This window comes from Culex quinquefasciatus, chromosome 2 (genome assembly GCF_015732765.1).
Source record: "Culex quinquefasciatus strain JHB chromosome 2, VPISU_Cqui_1.0_pri_paternal, whole genome shotgun sequence".
Taxonomy (NCBI): Eukaryota; Metazoa; Arthropoda; class Insecta; order Diptera; family Culicidae; genus Culex; species Culex quinquefasciatus.
Window position 1 is genome coordinate 149,091,321 of NC_051862.1, and position 26,373 is coordinate 149,117,693.

General features: G+C 38.9%; 2 protein-coding genes across 4 annotated transcripts in view; one reads left to right on the forward strand and one right to left on the reverse strand.

The window, feature by feature from the left end:
- LOC6038925 overlaps positions 1-26,373 on the reverse strand; it is a 91,082-nt gene that overhangs the window by 51,030 nt on the left and 13,679 nt on the right. The window contains exons 1-2 of one of the 3 annotated variants that reach the window (XM_038253270.1): positions 4,155-4,192; positions 3,275-3,929 (exon numbers count right to left, since the gene is read on the reverse strand). In XM_038253270.1, the coding sequence (XP_038109198.1) occupies positions 3,275-3,601 (327 nt within the window). In that variant the 5' untranslated portion in view covers positions 3,602-3,929; positions 4,155-4,192. Of the gene's footprint in view, positions 1-3,274; positions 3,930-4,065; positions 4,125-4,154; positions 4,193-26,373 lie in introns of those variants that run through there. The other 2 variants (XM_038253271.1, XM_038253268.1) reach the window with 2 other exon arrangements.
- On the forward strand, positions 22,004-23,929 carry LOC6038924 (esterase E4). The gene is made up of 4 exons (XM_038253272.1): positions 22,004-22,250; positions 22,309-23,352; positions 23,414-23,709; positions 23,767-23,929. Exons 1-4 carry the CDS (start codon positions 22,029-22,031, stop codon positions 23,927-23,929), a joined length of 1,725 nt encoding a protein of 574 aa, XP_038109200.1. The 5' UTR covers positions 22,004-22,028.

Sequence of the window (26,373 nt, forward strand, 5' to 3'; positions counted from 1 at the left end):
GAAAAAAAATCCGAATGTTGCAATAAATCATACGTAAAGACATAATTTTACATTTGATTTAGACGATTACATCAATCAGAAAACTCCTGCTTTGGGTGAATCAACACAAAAAGGCCCCCAAAAAGTTTGATCAAAATAAAAAAAAAAACAAGTGATAACCGTTGCCAAAGTATGGGGAGAATGACTCTATTGTTCTCTAGCAACTTTTGCCAATAAAACTGACAATTTATAAAAACATCTTCAAAGGGCACAAATCAGTTCTGAGACGTTCCACACATTGTTAAATAACATTGATGACTTGAGGAAATAGTCTACTCCCGTTAAATAGGTGTATTTCAGTAAATTGCATGTATCATGAAAAATATATACTTTCATGTTTTAGCCAAAGGTGGTCTAGGATCACAGCAATCAAATAGTTTTAGCCAAAGGTATAGATTAGGTATAGATTGTTTCATAACCATAACAATTACGCAAGTGATCTAAGATCCCCAGTATGAGGAAGACGGTTTCGTTACGATTCTCCGTTATTTATTGCTCGCATATCCACTAAACTACAAACCAACCGATCATAATGATGTCGATGATGGCATACCCGGGGCGATTGCATAAAACGCATACCTTCTAATGTGTGTCCCCAACATTTAGCTCGCTTGAGGCCAGCACACGCGTCGAGGCAAAAGGCCTTTTCCTGACATATAAAGCCGAGTGAAGTGGTCTTTTGGAGCCAACCTGACGTTCAAGTTGAAGTCCCCATCAGCGCCAGTCACTTCTGCACACACCTTTCAAACAATGGGCTATTGCATTGCATCAGGTTTCAAGCCACAGATTAATTACTCGTAATTCTTTCGGTTAAGCTACATGCACACACAAACACTCACACGCTGATTGTGCGGGGGTGTTTGTGTAAAATGGCGCCCGCCTTTTGTCCCATTGTGTACCAGCTTGTCCGTCGATGGTTGAACATGGTTTCGACATGAGTATTTTGATGATCTGACGCAAGTGGCAGCGGCGCCGCCACCGGAGGATGATTTAGATTTTCTCGGAAGCCCAGCAGAACCGTTACGCGGTGGAGGCGTCGCGGTGTCTGGGCCAGTTGATGAAACCACGTTGGCTTAATTACCGCGATGATGCGCCTCGACCACAATGAACGGACCCTTTCTCGGTACACCCAAAGTTTGACTGGAAATGTCTTGGTTTTTTGGACGATCCGAGAAAAAGGCGTTTGAAAGTTTGACCTTGAATAAATAAAAAAAAGCACCCAATGTAAACAATAACAAACAAGTTTTGTTTGGTTGACCGTTCTGTGCATTATAAATACAAGCGTTTACGGCAGTCGGGCATGTACGTGTGCCAAACGCGTTCTGACCTGAACTCCCTTTGGCCAGTTGTCGCACTTACAACAATTTTCGAGGTGTGTCAAGGTAGCACGACAAGATTGCAGCTTCTTTCATATGAAGAGTGACAACAATGCATGAAGTTTGTTCGATTTTTATAAAATATCTCAGGATTACAATCGTATTTTGGGGATCTGTGAAGGTCAAAAGGTGAGGCACGGCTACATAAAATGGCGTTCTTAACTCAATGCGGCCAAAAATACCCTGCTGTATTCTTTCAATGGTTTAAGGTAAAACATCGAAAACAAACTTTGTAAATTTGCGTCTTAATCACTTCTCATTTGGGTGTAGCAATGGTCATCACTCATGATGGTTTCACTTGGATGGAGACGCACGGCTAATCGTTTGAACGTCCAATCTGCTAATCGTTGAACGTCCAATCTGCTGATCACTAGACTTTGATGCTACAATGCTGTTCGTAGATCGACTGATAAAGCACCCCGGTGAATTGTGTACAGTTATCATTTCTCTAATCTCTGAAGTTTCCTAGTTGAAAGCTGCTGTTGGAACAATACCGAATGAAGACCAAATCAATCTTAGTCGTTTGCATGTATTCGTTTCGATTTTTGCTATTTGAGTTGTTTATTGTAGATTCAATTTAGCAGGCTCTGATTTTCCTCAACTGGTTGAATAACAGTTGTTAGAGACTAATCATAATAATAAAATCATAAGCCGTGTTTTGCATTACAATACCGCTAGCATAATGACTTGTTTAGATACAAATCACATTAGATTTAACATCATGCTGATTGTGTTTGGTTCGTCTTCAACAACGATGCACAGTGTGCAAATGTTGCAATTTTTAATTCATTTTTTATTTCTCATTCATCAGTCCAGCTGTTCCCAAATGGGCGCCAATGATTTAAGTATGGACTGTGAACTTGTTACACATGTACTTTCTAGTTTTGCCCATTTGTTTCACTCAAAGTTTATTACACTCAAACCCCGATGGCTTGACACCAACAGTTGTCAGACGAACGGGCTCACTTTTTGGTTTGACAACCCTTTTACATGAAGTTCACACACACTACCAAACGTTAGTTTTGATAGAGTGCGTGAGCGCCGTGTAAAAAGTGGCAATTCGCCACTTTTCAGTTTGACTTTGACCAACCAAGGGGGTAGTAACTAAAACAGTGTCAAACGAAAAAGTGACAAATTGAATTTCGTTGGGGTAGGTCACAAGACCATCCACCAACACTGATGCCCCAAAGTTGTCGACACAGACAAACATTCGAAATTTTCGAAATCACCGTCGTTAACCAATAAAGCCCGCTTAAACGGTTTTCTCGAGCTTTTCAACATTTCAACGCGATCGTCGACAGCTGATAGCTGGATCAATTTGGTAAAGGCTAAACGATTCGAGGCTTTGAAAATTCGCTCGGATGTAATTGGAAGCAAATTAATAATTTCAGTCAGGGTCTCGACTCGATTCGATTGGGCAAACAGCGGCATAGTGGGCACTAATTGGTTTGTTTGTATATAAATATTGTGTGTGCTGCTGGCAACCTCTCTCCTCCGAGGGGTGGTAATTTGCATGCCGCAAAGACCAGTAGCCAGATATTGGAAATCGCACAGTTTATTTTGACGGGGGCTTTTTTGGGCAACAAGTTGCCAACAACAGTCGTTAAAGCTTTTCCTTTGCCAGATAGGCGTGAACCTTGTAGACCTCTGGTTGAAATTGAAGCGCGTGGGGTAATTACTGCTATCAAAGCCATCATATAATTAGTGGATAATTGCGTCAAATCTAGACTCGAAGTACTCCATCAATTATGTACTGAAAGATACTCGGCACACCTTCTGAGAACTGGAACAAAATTTGTTAACCTTTATCATGTAAAATTCTATTAATTAAAAATCCTTAAATCTTAATAATATCTCACCTTCGTTTCCGGCTCGGTGTAGAACGTGCTCTTCCGGTCGCTCCCACTGTTGCTGCTCAAGCTGCTGGACGTGGAACTGCTGTTCCACTTCATGTTGACAACACTTCGCGCTCCTCCACCGCCACCAGTTCCGTCCGTTCCGTTCCCACCCGAAACACCAACCGAGTTGATAATCTCGGACGGACCGTTTCTGGTCGTCCCAGCGGTCGTGGAATTCGAATCTTCCTCGTCGACACTAGAGCTACCGCTTCCGCTGCTTATCGGTCGGGGTGGCAAACAGCTAACGATTGGTGGATGTTGCTGAATCGTTGAAACCACTCCAAACATGATTGTCCGTTGTATCGACGATGACCACTACCGGAATGCTGCTGCTGCACAGCTGCATTTCTCGTTTCACCAATGGTCCACTCAAGCGCTAAAACATTCTCGGACTCTCTCCACTTGAAGAGCTTTGGCACACTACTTTCGTTGTTTCGATGATTCGTTTGTTCAAAAACACACACTCACACACAAACACACTCGATTGATCTTGTTTAGAAGATGAAAATCTTAAACAAGCACAAATTCCACACAAAGTTCAACCTCGAACTGGTAGCATCCACGCGTAATAGAGAGCAGCACTTGTTCTGCAGAGATCTCGTCTGAGATTCCAAACCTGGAAGTAAACAAGAGAGAAAAGAAATCAATAACCTTTCATTTCAAGATCATCAAGTGGCTGTGAGTTTGTTTCCTTTCGGAAATCGAAACTCAAAGAACCCGCCCCGATTCCGATTTCAGGTGGCGATAATCACGATAATTCAAAATGGAAGCTTTCAAGTAATTCTCAGAGCGAATCCAACAAAAAAGATGAGCGGAAAATGCTCCTTTCTAATCAGATTACATGCCAGAGCCACCACACGAAAACACGTTCACTTTCCGCGAATGCCATTTCAATTAGTGAGCCTATATGGAGAGGCGAAATGTCACTCTCAGGGTTCCAATCGAACTGTCAAATCGGGGTTCCAATCGAGCAACAAGATCATGCAAAAACAAGGTTGGAATCCATTTAAAATAATTTTGGCAAAAAACGAGACTTATAACAATTACAAGTATTGTAAAACTGTTGTTGATAATAATCTAGTAGTTTTTATTATGTTTGTGCTTGTTCGGTACAAGAAAAGTGTCAACACCAAAGAAAAACTACAAAATTTTCAACCTTAAATTTAAATGACTTTGGATGTTTGAAATTTCTGCCAGAACAATTCATTTCCCTATGTAGGTCCCTAATTTCAATGTTTGCGTTGATTTTTCGGTGTTTTCTGTGTCGCATATGCCACATTTCCGGTTTTCGCGGCATGTGTGTTTGAAAGCTGCACACTACAGTCCAGACTCGATAATCCGAATTCTCGATTATCTGAAATATCGATTATCTGAAGTTTGTATGGGACTTCAAATAATCGAATTACGAACAAAAAAAAGTTGTTGTTCGTATTTTTCATTTTCTTGCTTTAAGCATCAAAGTCGAGTTCTGCGACCCCATTTTAGTCAAATTTGATTAGTTGATTGCCTATAAAATTAATTAATGCATTTTTCCAATATTTAATCAACACCATTTTGGCCGCCATCTTGGATTTAAAAAAAACTGAATCACTTTAGAGTACTGGGCTCTAGACAAAAAAGAGATTAATGATTTTTGAGAGCTGAGATGCCAAGGAATGTGTGAAAAATGATTCATTTAAAGTAAATTGAAAGCCGAAGTGTTCAATCAATTGTTTTGTTTCAGTTAAAACAGAAACAGGATAAAATAGGTAGTATCCCGATTTTCAAATTTATTACTCGAATATTTGCTGTCCCTATCAAGGATTTTTGAGCTTGTGCCAGACATTTTTCGAGGAGCACAAACTTTTTAAAACTTCAATAAATTAACATTTTGTAAAAATACCAACCGAAATTTATTTCATTTGTCTTCAAATGCTTAAAACCGCAATTTCTGATAGATTTCCATGACTATAAATTGATATACCGTCATCAGGGGTGACATTGGGTCTGGGGGGTGAGATTAGGTCGTACAAAAATGCCGATATTTGTATGACCCAATCTCACCTCCCAGACCTAGAGCGTCCAATTTCCCGAGAATTCCCGGGATTTCCCGAAAAAAAATTTCCCGTTTCCCGGGAAATTTGCAATTTTCGCGGGAATTCCCGAAATTCATGTGGAACTATACATTTTCTTAAATTTTTAGAACATTTTTTTTAAATGCTCTGAAAAAATAATAAATGAACAAACTCAACATGATTTTGTTTAATTGAATGTATTGTTTGGCTTATATCAAAATTATTTTTGATAATATTAATTTTTGAAACCACTGGGAATAGATCTTGCTTAATGTTGTAATTTATTTTATTAACGTGACTTTAACCTAGAGGTCATTCGTCACTTATTGCTTAATGAGTATTACATTATTACAATTAGGTAAGCTTTTAACAGATTGATGTTATTTCATCAAAACAATATTAACTCTTTACCTCCAAATTAAAACTGAGATTTTTTTACGTTTTTGTTTACCATGATCAAATGAGATGAAAATCGAATTTGTGCAAAAAGAATTATTTGAATTGGTTGAATATTTAGTACTAAAGAAATTACAATTTGAAGTAATAGAATTATGGAGCACTGGGCAACTACAGGTGTTAGAGGGATGAATGTGTAAAAATAAAAGACTTTTTGGGAGGGTGATCCAGCCGCACATCGTTGATGTCGAAACCTCTAAACTGGGCCCTCTTCCTGTCACGTCCGTCAGTAGTCTTGTCGTACATTACAACTAGAATCAGATCTGCCAATGAATTAGTACACTTCAACCAAATAAACACTGACGCTATATGGATCTGACTCTAGAATAAATGCACAGTTGTGTGTTATTCATAAGTCCAAAATGTTCAATTATTCATATAAGTCCAAATATTCATTTGCTAACTACTTTGGATTAAAAATCTAAACTTTAATCTAAAATCCTTTAAACTTGATGTTCAAAACTAAACATTCCTTTAACTGTTGTAGTACTACTTCTATCAAAAACAATAAAAAAAAATTATGAACTGATATACAAATAGGATAGAATCGCGATTTGAAAAAGAAATGACCATTTACGTCAAAAGATCCGTATACAACCATAATCCGAAAACCGTTAGTTCAACAGATCAACGAATTTTGTCCGATATCATTACATTATTGATTGATCGAGACTCTATGGACAATTTGACATAAAAGAATGCCTAGTATTCTACATCAATCAAAGTTTATTGACAGCATTACTTTTACTTAACAATTGCAACTAACTTTAACTATAAATAGATTTTGAAAGAATACAGATTTATTGCTAATGCTAAGCAACTACACAATTGTACTATCCTGAAGACCCAACCTAAATCCCACATTGTGATAGTGAAAAAGTCACAGAAGCAGCGGTGTCTTGTGCAATTGTGATATTTTCACTATCGGAGAACTACTTAGTTCACGAAGACAGCTTATCGGTCAACGAGTAAGCCCTGGGGCTGCGGCAAAGCGAGTTCTCGTAGCATGAAGTGGTGTCCATAGTGCTTATAAAAAAAGAATGTTTACCCAAATTTTAACTAATGCACTAGGATCAAATCATGCCCCTTGACTTTACAAGGCCCAGGGAATTTAAATCATATTGCATAATAATACAAAAAAAATCATTGAAAAATTACTTTCTATTGTTTGTTCTCAAAAAAATGCAAAAATATATTCAAAGCTTTCTTCAAATATTTGAAAACATAGGGTTGTTTGGAGTAAAACCATCAATAAAAAGCTTTACCATTTGTTCAAGAGCTGAAAGCAGTATTTGTCACGAAAAACATAATTTCTGCATTTTGTTTTCTCATTTCAATAAACTGATCACAGAGGCAGGTTTAAAATTTCTCATCACAAAAAAAAACAAAATACAAGTATTGAGCCGCTTCCAGCTCTTGGAAAGTTTTTTTTTTTCAATAATTAGCACACATGGGCACTATTTTATTAAATGGAAAAACTGCGAGTTTAAAAAAAATTTTCCTAAGAGTACTTTTTGATAGCAAATTTGATTTAAAGCCGCTATGGTTACAACATGTCGATGCAAGAATTGAAGTTAGATGCTTTATACATCAAAACATTTTTTTTACTAAATAAGTTTAAAAAATCTAAGTTTTGAGGAAAAACACGTTTTGGGTTAAAAAAAACTTTTTGCGATACTGTGCATTGAAATTTCATTTATTTTCTGCTGTTTTGATAATGCTAAACCAGATTGTTAGGGATCGTGATGTTTCACGATTTGACGAAAGCCGCGAAATCTGTGAAATCTGCCACTTGCCACGAAATTTTGTAAATACATTGCATTTAGGCTTTAATTTGTTTAATTAAAACATTTCACAAGATTTTTACAAGCATTTAGAATGCATTTTCAAAATTAAAACATATTTTTGAAGATATTGTTCATTAAAATAATCTACAAAATGCAAATTGATTGCACATTTCCAGCAAAAATGTCAACACTACAATAAAGAAAACGCAAAAGAGTTTGAGCCTTTTTATTATTAAATCTCTGAAAAAAATATAAAAAAAATATGCTGGGACCGTGGTGTACGGGTAAGCGTGATTGCCTCTCACCCAGTCGGCCTGGGTTCGATCCCAGAAGGTCCCGGTAGCAAATTTTGAGACGAGATTTGTCTGATCACGCCTTCCGTCGGACGGGAAGTTAATGTTGGCCCCGGACTAACCTAAAAAGGTTAGGTCGTTAGCTCAGTCCAGGTGTAGGAGTCGTCTCCCTGGGTCCTGTCTCGGTAGAGTCGCTGGTAGGCAGTTGGACTCACAATCCAAAGGTCGTCAGTTCGAATCCCGGGGTGGATGGAAGCTAAGGTGTAAAAAAAGGTTTGCCATTGCCTCAACAATCAAGCCTTCGGACACCTAGTTTCGAGTAGGAAACTCGCAATCGAGAACGCCAAGGCAATGCTGTAGAGCGAATATGCGATGGTATGTCTCTCCTAAAAAAATAAAAAAATCATTTACTGAAACTGTTTTTTTTTTTTTTTTTTTGAAAAGTGGTCTAAACGTCAAAATTTTCAAAAACCGATAGTGGGAATCGATTTCCCAGACAATTTTACATAAAAGTCTCCATATTGACCATTGTCCTAAGTCCAATCCTTGTGAAGATACAGCGGTTTTAAAAATAATAATGTTGAAAAATAGGTTTTAAGTGGTTTTTGACAAATTCTTTATGACAGACTTGATTTTTCAGTCTCGTAAATATTTTTACCGGAAAGCTCGTCCAATTTCCCATAATTTTTTATTTTGTTAATTGCCGACTTTTCAGAAATTTTCCAGAACGGCCAAAAAATCTTTGACCGAGTTATGAATTTTCCAATCAATACTGATTTTTTTTTTCAAAAAATCCAAATATTGGTCGCAAAAAAAATTAAAATTCATTTTTCGATGTAAAATCGAATTTGCAATCAAAAAGTAGTGAAGTGAAATTTTAATAAGGTGCACCGTTTTCAAATTAAAGCCAGTTTTTAATTTTTTACTTTCGAAAAAAAAATATTATATTTTAGTCGATTCCATATTTGCTTGAACTTTTCACTTCCTAATTACTTTTCTGTTCCTAATTATTCTATTAAAAAGTGTTTTCTGGATATCATGTTTCAAGTGACAAAAAGAGCTTTGCAATTTTGTGTCACGGGAGAGGGGAGAATCCTGAATCCTGAAAATCTCTGGACGTAATATTTGAAAGACCCCTGATGAGTGAATCGACCTTTCATTCAGTGTTCAGTTTTATCCCATTTTCACGTTACATTTTCTCGCACATCTTAAAATAAAATATTCTCAAATTGGGACGTTTACTGCCCCTTCTAACCAACTGTAACGAATCCTTGAAGTTTTTGATGTTCAAATGCCACCACACACATTGCTCTTCTAACATCACGGAGAAGCACAAATTGGAAGACCCAAAAACGGTAGAGAGGACTTCTTACGAAGCATCATTAGCGCGGTTAGCACTTCACATAGAACACGACCTATTCCGCGACGAGACCTTCGTCCTCGTTCCTTTTCCCTCTCGAGAAGTATCTCCGTCTAACGCAGCAGACAAACTCCGCTGCTCAGCTGACTAATAGGACCCGTGTGTTGAGCTGCAAATGTTACCATTAGCATTAACGTGCCGCGAATGCTCTTTATGCACCTTTTAGCTGAAGCCTGAACTCGCTATTTAAATATCTCCCGATCTCCACACTGAAGTTGGTGGCGCCGCCGTGTGGTAACATTTAGCCTAACCTTGTGCCTTTCACAATTGTGCTGCCACACGGAGAGCCATTTATTGGGACTTTGGAGGCGAGCTGTTGGAGTTCTGTTTGTTTGCGAAGCAGGCACAACCGCTTCTTGTGAAGTTCTTGCTCGGATGTTTTGCCTACGAGGAGAAGCTCAAGAAGAGCCCTATTTACATTCCAGTATTAGGGGGAGAGGGGGTAATATGCACCCCCGGGGCAAAACGCACCCCCAGCTTTTCTCGGTATTTGGAAGAATTTTCCGGGGAAAAATCATAGAAATTGGAAGCATGACATTACTAAATCATGCTGGAAAAATTTGAGCATCGCAGTATTAAAACAACTCAAGTTATTTGCAAAACTTTAAAATGTTGTGTTTTCATCTAATTTTCTTTGCACTTTCATTATGATTTTTGGACAGTATAAAAAGCATTTATTGATATTGTAAGTGTTGAAGTTAATAGTTTTTGCCATAATCTTCATTATTCTGATGACAGATGAGTCCAAAAACATCAAAAAATGCATTTTTAATTAAATTTTCAGCAAAAAGCGTGGTCGGGGCAAAATGCACCGCTGTGAAGCTCCTTAGTAAAAAACAGCGGTGTCATCTAGTGGTGACTAGTGAAAACTGATTTTACCCGGTGCATTTTGCCCCATGTTGTGGTGCATTTTGCCCCGTTGTTGTAGTGCATTTTGCCCCAATGTTGCGGTGCATATTGCCCCGCATTGTTGTTTGAAATGAATCAAAAATGTGTTTAGAAATTTGATATTTTCGAACAATTTTGAGGTTTTTTAAGACTTTTTCCACATGGATGATGAAGAATAATAGTTGTTTTAGAACATCGAACAAAATTCTTTCACAGTAAACCATTACAGGTTGAGAAATCACAGTTTTCCCTTAGGGGGTGCATATTACCCCCTCTCCCCCTATGTATGTACCATCAGGTACACATGTTTTGCGCCAGATATTCAGTCACGCTGACTGTTTTGTAAATAAACGTGTGTCTTCAGCGATTGCGGATTGGTTCGGATGTGCGGCGCACGAAGAGTACGGGAAGTGGGCATACAAATAGCTGCACAGCGTTACACCTCAACTGGGCTTCTGCAACAAAAAGCTGCGCAGCCTACCTACTTGGCAGCCTGCAATAACCGCCAATATGCACGCAAGAAAGAACTATCGAACCGAAGAAGCCGGAATATTTTGCATAAGAGCGCTTGCGGATTCTATGGCTCACCGATCACGGCAAGCGCAAGAAGGGAACTCTTTCTGGTTGCATGCCAAGTGCCATTTGGCGAACTAAACGATGCGTGAACCACCGGGCTTTCGAAGCGTGGTCGATGTGTGTAACGATGTAACGGGGACAACGTTGGTAGGAAGACGGAACACAAAGAATCGTAAAAACGCTTTGATTGAATGCTTCGTACCTGGTAGGTTAAGTAATACCAACTGAACAGTGTCATTTTCATAAAACTTGGTTTAAGATCTTGAATCATAAAGCAGAACTGCCAAACTCCTCATTGTCGTGCAGCTCATGCCTCACCTTTTGACTATTACAGATTCCCAAAATTCGATTTCAATCCTGAGATATTCAATAAAACCGAAAAACTCCGTGAATTGTTGTCACTTTTCATATGAAAGAAGTTTCAATCTTGTCGTGCTATCTTGACACCCCCTGAAAATTGATGTAAGTGCGACAACTGGCCAAAGGGATTTCGGCTCAGAACGCGTTTGACACACGTGCATGCTCCAAAACCGTAAACAATTTAAACTATAACTCGAGACTCCGGCAACCAAATTCAACCAAACTTCGGGACAATGCACAACCATACAAAACGTGTTTGTTATTGTTTACATTGCGTGCTCTAGTTTTTGTTTATTCAAGGTCAAACATTGAAATGCGTTTTTCTTGGAACGTCAAAAGCGACGTGTGACGATTTCTAAGCCCAAAAATAGAAATGTTCCAACGAAATTAAAGCACAAAACTTGTATCCACTCTGGTCCAATTACTAATCCCAGCAAAAGTTCCCCCAATACTCTTTAATTATGCAACCCCAACCCGTCGCGGATCTCTTTGTTTCGCTAAACTATTTGCCGATTCGAGCTTTATAGAAATAGGAGATCCCATCAACGCCAACTAATTGGAGCTGTGAATGGTCTAATTGTTTTCAATTGGAATTTCACTCTCCAGTTCGTTGTGCGCTGCCACCAGCACCACAACCACAAACACATATGCACGGAGAGAATGCGCATGGCGCAGCAAAATTTGGCAATGACATGTCCATTAAGGGTGTAATGAGCTGCGGCGAGCTTTTGCTCGCTGCTTTGTATGCGCTTTTGAGAAGCTTTGGGAAGGTGAGGAGGGACCTGTGCAAACGTTTGAGCGCTGGCTGTTCATCTTTAATGGATGGAAAGCAAACAATCGAATCGAATAATTAATAATTGGTGACGAGGGGTTTTCGGGGAAGCTGGAAATGTCGGTGGTGGTTTTTGCGGAAATTTGTGTCCAATGCTAGAAATTTACACTCTGGTGTAAAAATAAATTTGAAAAATGTTAAAATTTCGAATGCAAATCTTGATTTTTAAACCCAGTTTTTCTTCAAAAATATATTTTGCATTCAATATTACGACATCGAAAACTTCAATTTTCCTGTTTCTTTTTCTAAAAGCTGCTGTTTCTCAGCACCCAGATGTCCAATCTTCAATGTCTCTTAGACAATTTTTAGAAAATTTTCTGAACTTTAAGAGCCAGAGCTTTTGCACCCAGATTTTTGTTACAGACATTTTAGTATCTTCAAAACTACAGGTACTATCGAAATATGTTTTTATTCATCCCCTAAAGTTTGTTTAATTTTACAATCCCGTTATTGCAGGATTGGGTTCGTAAGTTTGACAATTTTGGAATAAGAATACAAGAACTTCCTTCGTTGCTGTGCACCCTTAAAAAAATATTTTCAGAAATGGTCATTCATGGTCACTATTTTTAAAAATCGAAAAACTGCAAATATTTATCTGAAATCAAACCTTCGGTGGCTATACCTTGAAAACGAGGCACTTTATCAAAAAATCTGTTAAGTACTTTTTGATTGCAAATTCATAATTACATAACAAAACTAAGTTAAAAAAAATTCAAGAATAAGATTTCGATTTTTTTTCCAAAAATCACTATTTTTTCAAAAAATCCTTACTCGGCAGCCAAATTTTTGACCATACTTCTCTATGGCTCAAAAGTTGCGGGTTTTGGTCCCCTAAAACATATCAAAAGATCTAAAAAATCAAGAAATACCAAAAACTATTTTTTTAGGAAAGTTTTCATCAATACCTACACCAAAGGTTTCAACTCATTTGAGTGTCATTCTTTCAAACATAGGCATTTTTAAACATGTTTAGTATGGCGTAATTGTACATAATTTCTGTTACTTCTTGTATTTTTTTGTTTTTTTTTTAAACAAGTTATTTGTTTTATTTCTGTGAGTTTTTGCATTCTTTCAAACATGAGCAGTTTTTTAAATTTTCAGCATATAATTTTAAATATTTTCTGTTGCTTTTGTTTTCTCTTTATTAAGCAGGTTATTTGTTGAATTTTTGTGAGTTTTTGCATTCCTTCCAACATGAGCAGTTCTTTATAAATTTTCATCATATAATTGGGAATAATTTCTATGGTTTTTTACATTCTTTGTTTTTCATGTAAGTTGTATCGTTTCTGTGAGTTTTTTGCATTATTTCAAACATGAGCAGTTCTTTTTAAATTTTCATCATTTAATTTAAAATATTTGTTGTGTTTCTTTGCTTTTTTTGGTATTTTATTTCTTAGCGGCTTTCAGTCACAAAATTCGCGTCGATTTATATTTTGTCATCGCCAACGTTTCGGTCCTTGGTTGGGACCTTCTTTATCGTTGGCAACGACAAAGGAAAAATCGACGCGTTTTCTGTGACTGATAGCCGAAACAATCTTTTTACACTCCACCCATCAGTCGGACATCCAAATTTATTTCTTAGTATTATTATTGCTTTGAGTTTTTGCATTTAATCAACCATGAGCAGTTCTATAAGTTTTCAGTAGATAATTTGGAACAATTTCTGAGATTTTTTGCTTTTTTGGCTTTTTATTTAAGTTTAATCATTTCTGTGAGTTTTTGCATTCTTTCAAACATGAGCAGTTATTTAAATTTCAGCATGTAATTATAAATAGTTTTTGTATGACTTCCATTCTTTGTTTTTTTAAGGCAACTTATTTGTTTTATTTCTGCGAGTTTTTGCATTCCTTAAAACAAAAGCATTTGTTTTAATTTTCATCATATAATTTTTAATAAGCTCTGTGAATTTTAGCATTCTTAGTTTTTTAAAGCAAATAATCTTTATTATTTCTGTGCATCCCTGCAAAAAAAACGATATTCTAGAAAATTTCCCACAATTTTCCTTTTTTGACTTTGTAGATCGGAATGATGGTTGGTAAGATACAGCCTCTTGAATCTTTAATTAGATGGAAAATGAGTTTTTCTCAGTTTCATTTAATTAGCCCTCATTTTTCAACTCGCGATAACCCGGAAACTATTTGGTGTAATCAAATTCCCTTTGGCAACTTGTTACAAATACAGAGGTATGTCATGATTTCACGATCAGACCGGAACTTTATTTCATATGAAGAGTGTCAACATTGCATCGAGTTTTTTGTGTTTGTTGAATATCTCCGGATTTCATTCGAGTTTTTGAGGTTTGTAAAAATTAAAAGTTGCACAAATGGCGTTCATAACTCAATTAAGCTCAAGCAGCACGTAGTGCAACAAGATAGCACGATAACAACGATTTGAGATAATGTCTGGAAACGTGAAAAGTTGCATAAGCTCGTTTAGTTTTTCCGACTTTCAAGAACCCACACGTAAGTGCGATACTATAGCGTGGAATCTCACAAAGGAACAAAGCAGTCCCCAACTGTGTCCAAATTAATTACCAACCAAACACTTTGAAGGTTCAGTTTCGTTTCGAGTTCCGACCAGTTTCCACCGGTCATTAAATCTAATATATGCACCAACCATTGTTTTCCGAAAAACGTGTTATATCTGCACTCATTGTCAATTAGTTCAGCGCGCCTGGGACTAACGCCGCGCGGACTCATTGTTGTTGGTCCGGCTCGATTCATGAAAAATCGTGAAGAAAATGCCATTCTCCTGCGCAAAGTCGCGCTGACTAATCGACCGGAGTTCAACGCGAGTGGCGCCGCCGACCTTAGGCTGCTCAACAACTCGACAGCTGAGAAAATCCTTGATCGACATCGCGCACAAGGCGCCCTTCTTGGGCTTAGGCTCCAGCGCCAGCTGTGGTAGACAAGACATTTGAAAAATAAGCGTGTTCATTGCTCTATAGTAGGTCCGGCATGACTCACGCAGCGAAACTGTGCGCGATTACAGCTAGGCTCGACTCCCAATAACTCTTCACATGAAGTCGTAGAGTTGCTTGAGCTATTAACTTGTTTGCAATAAAAGTAAATGAGTTTTCCATACCCAGAGACCCAGAAGTCAGAGGTTTTCAAGCCGTTTTGTGTTGTTTTGTCAGCACTCGGAATGAAAACCACTGCAATTGTACAAAACCGATTCTTTAAGGTGTTACCGTATCCGCACTGAACATGAAAACTAATGACTTAAATTAATTAAACAACTCCACAAGGGGGGAGCGGTGAAGGCAACTCCCACGCACTTCGGCCTTCCAACAGCGCTGAGAACCAGTCCAGATCCGGTTCCGGAGGCCCTCCAAAAGTAATACAAAAAAATGGTTGCGTGCGCATTACGCGTGAGCTTTTTTCGCGCGTAATGTTAACTGTTGTGAAAAACTCACACCCAGCGCGACGTTTCGACTGCTGAAACTGGCCATGGCAAGTGGACTCGAATTATGCGTAAGTTGCTTAACAGCTAAGCAAGCAAAAAAAAATGCTGAGCGCGATTTCTTTTATGCTGATCCAAGGTGGTGAGAGAAAATGTGGACCTGGCGCTGGAAATGAAAGTAAAATATTTTAATGTCAGCAGAAAGTTGCCGGATTTTCGCGACGGCCAACCGCGCAGGTTTAACGTTTATCGTTTTTCAGCAGCGAATAGTTGGACCAGTTTGGTGGCATGATAAATTATTATCGAGTGCACCAGGGTGCTACCTGTGCGAGGCAGCTGGGTCTGGTAACTTCTTGGCGGTGTTCAAGATCATGCCTTGGAGCGATGAATGAAGGTGGTGGTGTTAATTTGAATTGCTCAAAAGTCCTGCTGTGGTATTAAATTGATGACAGCTCGTTTAACTCAAAACATTCCTATCCTACAAAGAGAATTAACAAAATTAACAAATAACAAAATTTAATAAGTTACTGAGCAGAATATTTTCACTTTTCGATGATGATATGTGCAAAAATTCAACTATTTCCATAATAAACTTTTTTTTATGGCGTGAGTATATAGCAAGACTGCCAAATCTTCAAACCTTATGACAAATCGTAAAGTTGCTTTTAATACCCTGTGCTTCTCACAAATTTAAGATAAAAAGTGTGTAAAACGATATAAATTCCATTAGTCCATTAATTAGTAACCTTACAGTTAATGTTTTATTTGAAATAAATGTTTGTTTAACAAAGATTGTCATTTTATTAAAAAATTGATAATATCAAGCAATTCAATTTCAATTCGGTTTTATTGGTGAATAATCAAGATACAATAAGTTCTTTTGAGGTACATAACAGAGTTTTGGAGATCTTTTCAGCTGTGTGTTACATCATAATCCATTTTGGAACAATTATTGCTTGTAAATAAAGGTGTCACCAAGAGTAAGATTAATTAACAAAAAAAAACTTACTAAAATTGCAAGGGAAAGGGGATAGAAATAGAGAAAGCTTAAAACTAGATCACAGTTTTTATCCTTTATAGATGTGCTTGATCATCAGCTCCCCAAGGGCCAGGAATTGCTCCGCCTTGTTACGGCAGGTCCGAAACCGCGTCATCATCTCCCCTGCGAGAGTAAAGAACTCTGGCAGGGTAAAGAGATATCCCCGGTAACTTCTTGCTGGGCCGCATTGCCGCTACCGTCAGCAACCAGGCTGGCGAACGATCGCCCCCAATTTGAAATTGCAATTAAAAAAAAAATAAACACAAAATTTTAAATAAGTTCAAATTATAACACATACATGTTTGAAATTGGCCATTAGGGTGGGCCAAGCCAGCTTAGGGTTGATCAAAAAATCGCCTTTTTCGTCAAAATTGTAAAATCTTCATTTTGACCAAGAAACCTAGAAGTATAACGCAGGAACTTATTTTTTTAAGGTTGAAAAAATCTATCCTAATAAGATAATTAAATAATGGCATCATTAGTAAAAAAAATCAATCCTAATATTTGAAGAAGTGCTCCTGTCAAAAGTGGTCTAAAGCGTGTTGTTGCTCTAAAATCGCGATACACCATACTTTTTAAGGGAAGATTTATCTGGCGTATCTGCAAATACGTTGTTAAAACCATCACGACCGCCGACACTTATTTTGCTCTAAAACAAATCGAATGTTCCTTGTTTTAGTAATTAGCATATAAACGACGTAAAGATGAACAAATTAAATATTTTTTTTAAGTTGATTACAGTCATGCCTCGGTTCAGCACCGCATATGGGGGATGCAAAACCGAGGCGTCCATAACTGAGGCACAGAGCTTATGGGATTTTGGCTATATGGGAGACATTGGCTATAATCCTATGAAAAATCATCCAAACTTTAAAAAATTATAATGTTTTAGAATCAAAATGATGTCAGCTAGAGGTGGGCAAAATCGCTTTTTTAGGAGCCGCTCATTTTCGTTCGTTCATTAAAAAGTGCCGCTCTTTTGAACGGCTCTTTTGCTCTTTTTAAAAATTAGGAATGAAATGAGTTTTTTTAAAGAATCGTGTAAGTTATTACACATTGGACTTTTGTAAATTATATAATAAACTGAAAACGAGAAAAGCTCTTGAAAACCATTGGTCTTGGTAGTCTCTATGTCAAGATTTCTACTCGAACCTAAACATTTGTGTAATCGATTATCATCCAAACATTAATCTAGGATGCTGAAAAAATGCAAATAATTTTAAAATTGCGTTTATTTCGGCAAAAATTGAACTAATGCTGATATTTTATTGAAATAAAATATTCTGTGAACTCTTTTATATAAACGCTGGAGTTTAATAGGACAAAAGGATGTATTTTTTAGAAAATCACTAAACTATTCAGTAGATTTTCGGGAAATATATTTTAGAAATTATGCAATTTGAAATGCTCAAAGTTGTATTCCAGTAATACTTTAATGTACAAATGATTTAATTTTGGGATTATTTTGTATAAGCATGGACATATTTGAAATTGCAATTTCAATTCTCAAAACCAAGTTTCATACTACATTTTCTTTTTTTTTTTTTGAAATTCAATAAATTATATTCATAACAAAAATCATGCCGTCTTGAAACGGTTCTTTCAATAGACCAGAGTCAGAAAAGAACCACGGGTCTTTTTTTGTGAGACACGGTTCGTTCGCTTTTTTCAGTGAACCGGTTCTTTAAGCGGTTCGCTTTTTTTGCCCACCTCTAATGTCAGCTATCCATTGCAATATAATTACATGGATATTTTCAAAAAAAATCGTATTTTTCCTATATTTTTAAAATGCAGAATGGGATATTTCCACATATTTCGACAATAATAACACAATAATTTGAATAATAATTTTTTTCACAAAACTACGTTTTTCGAAAAAAATACCTAATATTTCAGTTTTTTACAATATGGGTCTCAAATGATCTGGATTTTTTTCATATATTTCGAAAATAATAATAGCTATACATAAAAATTTTCAATGGTATTGTTTGAACTTGAATCAGTTCATTACGAAGTGTCGGAACGAGGTGCTCTTTGTTGCGTTGAGTTTGTATAAGTCCAAGGAAGGTTCTTACGCCAAAAAGTTACAACTTTGGCCACTCTGGAACCGATTCCGGAAAATCTGCAGATTGTAAAATCACATTTTGATCACAGGAGGCCGAATAAGCATAAAAGTAAACGAAACGGCAACGAACAAAAAAAGGTAGAACGAAGTTTTTCGGGTAAGGCTTATTTTTTTAAATACTCAAAATTATCATAAAATAACGTATTTTCGAAAAAAAAATCCAAATTTCAGTGTTTTACAATTGAGTATCAAATGATCGGGATTTTTTCATACATTTCGAAAGGAGTAACACATTTTTTTCAACTCAATTTTTTCAGAAAACTACAGTTCAAAACTGCAATTTTGAGTATTGTTTCGAAGATACGCAGTTTCATGGAAAATGTTAGTATTTAAAAAAATGTCAAATTGCAAAAAACTTAAATTTTGAGTACTTTTTGAAAAATACGTGATCTTATGATTTTTTTTTGTATTTTCAAAAAAAATTAAAAATTTCGAAAAAAATTAAATTTTGAGTACTTTTTGGAAAATACGGATTTTTGTGAAAATTTTGAGTTTTGATTTAAACAAATTCCGATTATTTGAAACCCATATTGCAATTACAATAAACTGTTTTTTTAGAAGCATTGCATTTTCAAAATACTGGAAAAATACTTTTTTTTGTGAAAACGTTTCATGTTCGATCCCAGACGGTCCACGTAGCATTTTTCGAGACGAGATTTGTTTGACCACGCCTTCCGTCGGATGGGGAAGTAAATGTTGGCCCCAGTCTAACCTAAAGGGCTCAGTCCAGGTGTAGGAGTCGTCTCCCTAGGTCCTGCCTCGGTGGAGTCGCCGTTAGGCAGTTGGACTCACAATCCAAAGGTCGTCAGTTCGAATCCCAGGGTGGATGGAAGCTTAAGTGTAAAAAGAAGTTTGCAATTGCCTCAACAATCAAGCCTTCGGAAACCTTGTTTCGAGTAGGAATCTCGCAATCGAGAACGCCAAGGTAATGCTGTAGAGCGTATAATTTGATTTGATTTGATTGAGGTGCTGCGATCACGTTAGGGGAGATCCATAAACCATGTGGACACTTTAGGGGGGTATGAATCACTCTATAAACGAGAGGAAGGCACCAACCACCTAAAGGTTGATTATTTCATGTTTTTTTAGCTTTCATTATGCATTTTTTAGGTCCACCCAATAACTACAGATATTTCGATATTTTTTGCCCCGATTGTAAAACAAAAACTAAACAATGTTAATATTTTCTCATCAATTGAAAATCTAGAATTTTTTTGAAAAGGTCCTATAAACTATATTTTCTTATCAATTGAAAATGTAGAGATTTTTTGAAACGGTCCTATAAACTATTGCCTTTCATATGTTTATAGGACCTAATCAATAAATGAATAATGATCATTTTGTCGAAGAAACCAATTCGAACAGAACTTTTCTTCTTAAATCGCAATTAATTATGTTTTTAACACGCAACTCCAAAATGCTGAAGATGAAAGATCAAAATTCCAACGGAACTTCTCGCAAACCCAAACATACAAGTTGACTGGAAATGGAAAGTTTCAAACAAAGTATGATCGTCCCAACACGACACGGCAAGGCTCCGTTGGCTGCCCTCGGGCTGTACGACATTTCGAACGGGGTTCACCCCACGAAAGCTCACGTCGGAATTCCACCGTTTTATTTTTATTTAATACATATATTTAAATTTGCGCTGCTGCTGTGTTTGTTGTGATGAATAAAAGCTTATCCGCAGTCATCTCTTCCCCTGTATACGTAACAGCCGCAATAACTTCTTCGTTTTCTCCTCCTTCTTCGGTGTGTCTGAGACACTTTTTCGGAGGATCCCAGGAATGTGGTGACCCCTCCCTTCGCGCTCCACGTGCTGAGGAGGGTTTGCAGGGTGACCACCCGTCGCTGACTGAGTGACTGACTTCGGTCCCACCCAACAGGATGGCATATTGCGAGCAGTATTCTTCACATTCCAGTTGGACAGACAGCGAGCAACACGATGAACTGAGGCTGTCATGTGTTGCGGCCTTTTTGTCGCTACTTGGCATATGGGTTTTAGGGGAAGGTGGGGTCATTAGCACTCTGGTTGTATTTTGTAATAAATCTCCGCTAATTTCAAGTTGATAGTACCCTAAGTTGCTATGGGGCTCGGGTTCGATTCCCGCCTTATCCTCCTGGCTTTCTATCGCATGGGGAAGTAAAACGTCGGTCCATTTGCGTAAAAGAGATTTTGGGTGACTTACCACACATAACCTTCGGACGCCTAGAAATGAGCAGAAACTTGCAATATAGACCACAAAAGACCCGGGGGTCGTTAAAGTGAATTGCTTTGCTTTTTTTTAGGACAATTTAAAGATCGTTGTAGGTCATTCAGGAATCACGTAGAGAATTGTTGTTTAAGAAATTTGATGCCAAATTAACGCCATAAGAAAACTAAAAACACTAGATTGATAAAGCCTACCCCATAGCATCATAGCTTGGGCGGCACGCCGACGGACAAAAGCAGTTTGTCTTGAGATTCAATGATCTAAATTTTAAAGATCGTATACTTCATTTCTAGGATTTTTTAAAAGGCCCTATAAGCTATTGTGTTTCAGATGTTTATAGGACCTTTTCAAAAAAACTCTTGATTTAAAAAAAAAGTTTAACTGGTGTCCGTAGCCCCGACGCTCCCTACACTACCTGCTTTGTGTGATCTTTCTCTTGCGGCGAAGGAATGTTGTTTAGGGTGAAAGAGGAATGCTTTTGTTTGCAGAAAATATGACCAACAACGGGTTGAACCCGAGGTTCCGAGAGCTTCCAATATATGGTGAGCTTTTGCCAAACGATTACTTAACCCGAACGAGCTTCCAGCCTGGTCAGTCCATAACTAGCTTAGCCGGAGAGTGGAGTCTTGTTGACGAATTCTTCTGGCATGGTTTTGACGGTCTTTTTATTGTTCTGGGAACCGCGTGAGGTCGAGCCATTTTTGACGACTCAGCACAGTAGCGTGTGTTGGACGACAGCTAGAAGGTCACAGCTGTGGTGGGAATGCACGTTTGAGGCTCCCCGGAATATGTATGAGGTTACACCTCGGGAAGGTGTTTTTGTAGCGGGCATGAACTGCACGTTGGACTGTCAATAGCGGGGTTGTGGAGTCGGAGTTCAAAGTCAGAGTCAGAACAACTTGTTATGGGAGTTGTTTTTAGAGTCGGAGTGAGGTCTTTTTCGAGAGCTGGATTCGGAGTCGGATTCAAAATCGCTTAATTTCCAGCAGCCGAAGTTCAAATCACTGAAAAGGCTTCTTGAGCCTGGAAAAAGAGTTGCTGCAATCTTGTATCATAAAATGTAATGCATCACTTAAAAACATAGCAAGACAACTCTTACGTCACAAACCAGATTACCGCACAGAAGTGCAGTTCACTTTCACCATGATTCAATGATTTTGGGAAGAAAGCACTCCTTTCTCTCTTGCTTAATTTTTCCGAAATAAATAACGCCCTTGCACGGAGCTCAGGGTCAGTTATCGATAATCTTCGATTGAGATCATTTCGTAAGATGTCTGCAGCGCGATACTCTTCAGGATGTACAATTTTGCTTGTACTGCTTGCCACGTCCGCGTTCTGCGACGAAGTGCTGCCCGATCCGGTTGTTTGCCTGAAAGTGCAGAATCAGCTGTGCATTCGGGGCAGCTTGCGGACTTCGGCGATGAGCAGCTCGTACGAGGCGTTTCTGGGAGTCCCATTTGCCAAGCCACCCGTTGGAGAGCTGCGGTTAGCGGTAGGTTGTGGAGTTTGAGGTATAGTTCTTGGAATTTTGTTTACTTTGTGCTCTGCAGAATCCAGTTCCGAACGATCCGTGGAGTGGGATTTACGACGCGAGGCAGCCGAAACCTCCGTGCATTCAAAGGATCGATGTGCAAACTCCAGCTGGAAACATCGTCGGTGACGAAGATTGCTTGTACTTGAACGTGTACAGACCAAGCTTGATCGTGGAGTCGCTCCCGGTTGTAGTTTACATTCACGGAGGAGCCTTCCAGTACGGTTCGGCAGCGCCATCCAATGTAGGTCCGGAGTATTTCATGGACAACGGGAAGGTCATCTTGGTAACGGTTGAGTACCGACAGGGAGCGTTGGGATTCCTTTCGTCTGGTTGTTCGGTTATCCCTGGGAACTTTGGCCTGAAGGATCAAGCAATGGCGATCAGGTGGGTCAAGAGGTACATCCACAGGTTTGGCGGGGACCCGAATTTGATTACCGTTGCAGGGCAAAGCTCCGGTGCAGCCAGTGCGCAACTCCACATGATGTCACCGCTGAGCAGAGGACACTTTTCCAGAGCGATCATGATGAGCGGAAGTGCTTTGTCATTTTGGGCGGCTCCGAGCAAGGATTCAGCTTACGTTGCTCGACAGCAGCTGGCGGTCCTGGGTATCCAATCTTTCGCTGAAATGTCCAGCCAGGACATGCTAGCCACTCTTCGTAGCGTTGAAGCTTACGATCTGGTCAAGTCAATAGATAACTTGAAGCAGCTACTCGGGATTGTCCGATCGTTGGTTGTGTACGGACCAGTCGTGGAACCGTTTGTAAAAAGACAGAGTTTTTTGTCGGACGATCCGCAAAAACTCTGGGATGCTGGAGACTACGAGCCGATTCCCTGGTTAGCAGGACTGTTGCCCAACGATGGACTTATATTTTCATCTCTAGGATACAAGTTGAACGCAGATCCCGAAATTTGGTCACAAATTGTACCCCAACTTCCGTACATTCTTACTGCCAGTATCGGACTAGATCTATCCGCAGCAACCCGAATCAAGAGTCGCTTCTATCCAGATTCCACCAGCCCGGAGTGGCTCACGTCACAGAATCTAAACAAACTCACAGATGTAAGCCCAACACCCTCACCCCTCAAAGCCGTAATAACTCACAACTTCCACCTCCTTCCAGATGGTAACAGAGTCCGCCTTTACGTACCCGTTGCTGCACTCGATCCGGTCACATCTGCGGAACGGTTACGCGAAGAACGCACCCATCAGCTTGTACCACTTCAACTTTACCGGACCGTACTCGTACGCAAACTACCTGTTGCCGAACTCTGGACAAAGCCTCGGAATCTGCCACAGCGATGAGTTGATCTACCTGTTCGATAGTGCGCTGCTGTTTCCACAGTTTGCACCCGGGTCGGCCGGAAGGATCATGTCGGAGAGGTTTGTGGCGTTTATGGTGGACTTTGCTCGCTACGGGTAAGTATTGTGGTAACTGGTGGCCAATTGCTTCTAAAATAGTACTTTAAACTTCAGAATAACTCAACCCGTCAGCGGATCCTGCCAGAGTCTTGAGCAGTGCATGATGAATGAGTTCTTCAACAGGGATAGTGATAGGAGACCGGTTGGGATGGGACAGGTGTCCGCCATTGATGGGGAGTTGCTGGCTTTCTGGGATGATCTTTACATAAAACAATAAATCTGTCTGTTATTTATTATTTTATACTTGACTTGGAAAAACATCCGAACATTCAGAACTAATTCAACCATGGTGATCAAAATTAATGCAAATTTTGACGGTTTCAACAATACTTAAGGAGCTATTAGACTATGGCAAACAAACTCGCACTTTTTGTGTTTGACAGTTTGCCAAACTCGCAAACTTGTTTGCGGCAAACTAACAAACAAAGCCAAATGTATGCAGGCTGTCATTTCTCCAAACAAATGCAGACAAAAAAGAGAGCAGGCCAACTGCAAAACTGTCAAAAAGTTTGTTGTTGTTGTTAATTTGCGGAGTCAGAGCTGGAGTCGTGTACACTCAAACCCCGATGGTTTGACACCAACTGTTGTCAAACGAACGGGGTCACTTTTTAGTCTGACACCCTTTTTACACGGAGTTCACACACACTACCAGACGTATATTTTGATAGTGTGCGTGAGCGCCGTGTAAAAAGTGACAGTTCGTCACTTTTTAATTTGACTTTGACCAACCAACGCGTTACAAACTAAAAAAGCGTCAAACGAAAAAGTGACTAACCACCGGGGGTTGAGTGTACTCCTAATTCGGAACATGTAAAATCTGAAAACATCTTTGTATCGGAGCTGTTGTTGGAGTTTTGTCTTTTTGGAGTGCTAGAGTCGAAGTCACCAATGCTTAAGAAACTGGACTAGGAATCGGAGTTACTGCTTCATAGGGGAGCATAGCCTATACCAGGGTTATACGCAAAACTTCTTTCTGTTTGAACATTAAATGTTTCTAGATTAAATTTTCAAAAGGTTTTTTTTAGAAATTTAATTTAAATCGTAATAACAGTTGAATCACTTCAAATTTCACCCATGAAGCCACGTGACTTCAAGATTGAGTACAACAACACAAAAAACCCAGTCCCAACTCATACGCGCTCGACTCCGTGGTGGGTTTATTTTAATGTTTTGGTATTTTCAGCGGACCCCGTCCCCCAGACTTTGCTTTACCACCGCGAGAACTGGTTTGAAATCGATCTCCGAGGCTCCTTCTCCGCGCATGGGGTGAATGTGGGGTACGCACCACTGAAAATAGCCCCGCAGTTTAAGTGCAAATTTTAAAACCTGGAGGTGGACCACGGTGTTGAAACCAAGTAGTAGTATTAGTGTCTGGTAGGTTCTTTCTTTCGAGGTACCCTTAGTCACGCAACCACTAGGAGGTTTTGGGCTGCAGTAAGGTGACTCTGAGGTTCAAAAGCAAGGAAAAGATAAGTAAACCAAAACACAGCGCGGGCTTTTGGTAAGCCTTCCCAGAGGGAATAATTTATTCAAATAGGATTGTGGTTCTCTATCCGGAGACGGCTGGATGCAAAAGGTTTTGGTTGGATTCTTGCCATGCTCTATAAAGTATCAAGAATTATTGGAGTTACGAATAGGCTCTGGAAAGTCTCGTTTCATTGACATTTAACAAACCAAAATAAACTGAAAACAAAAGTAAAACTTAGATTCAAAGCAAACCTAAAGTTCACAATTCACACCCTAATGAAAGACCTCTGACATCCAATGCCAACTGTATGATACTGTCACCTGCGATCGAGAGATGTTCCTCAAAAGAATCATTGAACACTCACGGAGAGTGAAATTCTAAAGAGGCCGAGAATCAATTATTTGAAATATCTAGAACGTAAAAGCTGAGCTGACAATTTCCAACATTTTCTCACTAATACTGATTCTTGTGACACTAAAACCCGACGAGCCAAAAACAAACCAGTAAATCCAGAAGCAAAACACTGTAATTAACCCTGCTTCGTTGAAATAATAATCCTACCCCCTTTCAGCCTTTCCCGAACATAAACTCACACTGATTCCTCTTGTTTCCAGTTCTGAATGATCTGAATGAAACAAGGCACCCGAATTCGACATGCTAATATTGGTCCTCTACCCTGTGTGTGGCACAGCTGACCGTTCCTTGACCACACCAATACACCCAGCATCAGCATCGTTCATGCAACAGAAACGTGACGCATCTGAATGCACTGTGTGTTCAGTGATCGAAGGAAAAAAACAAGAAACGAACCCTTGTTTGGGTTGAGCTATCGAACTCGGGTCGAACATTGACAGTCAGTTGTGTAGAAGTACGGTATCGGAGAGTTTAAGGTTGGTCTGCATTTTAAGAGTCGTTTCCCTAAGTATAAACATGCCTCGGTAGAGTCGCTGGTCAGCATTTGGACTCACAAACCAAAAATTGTCTGTTTTAATCCCGGAAATGGGAGCTAAATGAAGTAGGTACACGGAGTAAAAAGAGTCCCCAAAATCGTGAACAAGCGTTCATGAAAATGAGAACCACGAACAAGGTGTTCAAATCCCATGGTACGTTTTTGGAAATCGTACCATGGGATTTGAACACTTCGTCCGTGGTTCCCATTTTCATGAACGCTTGTTCACGATTTTGGGAACTCT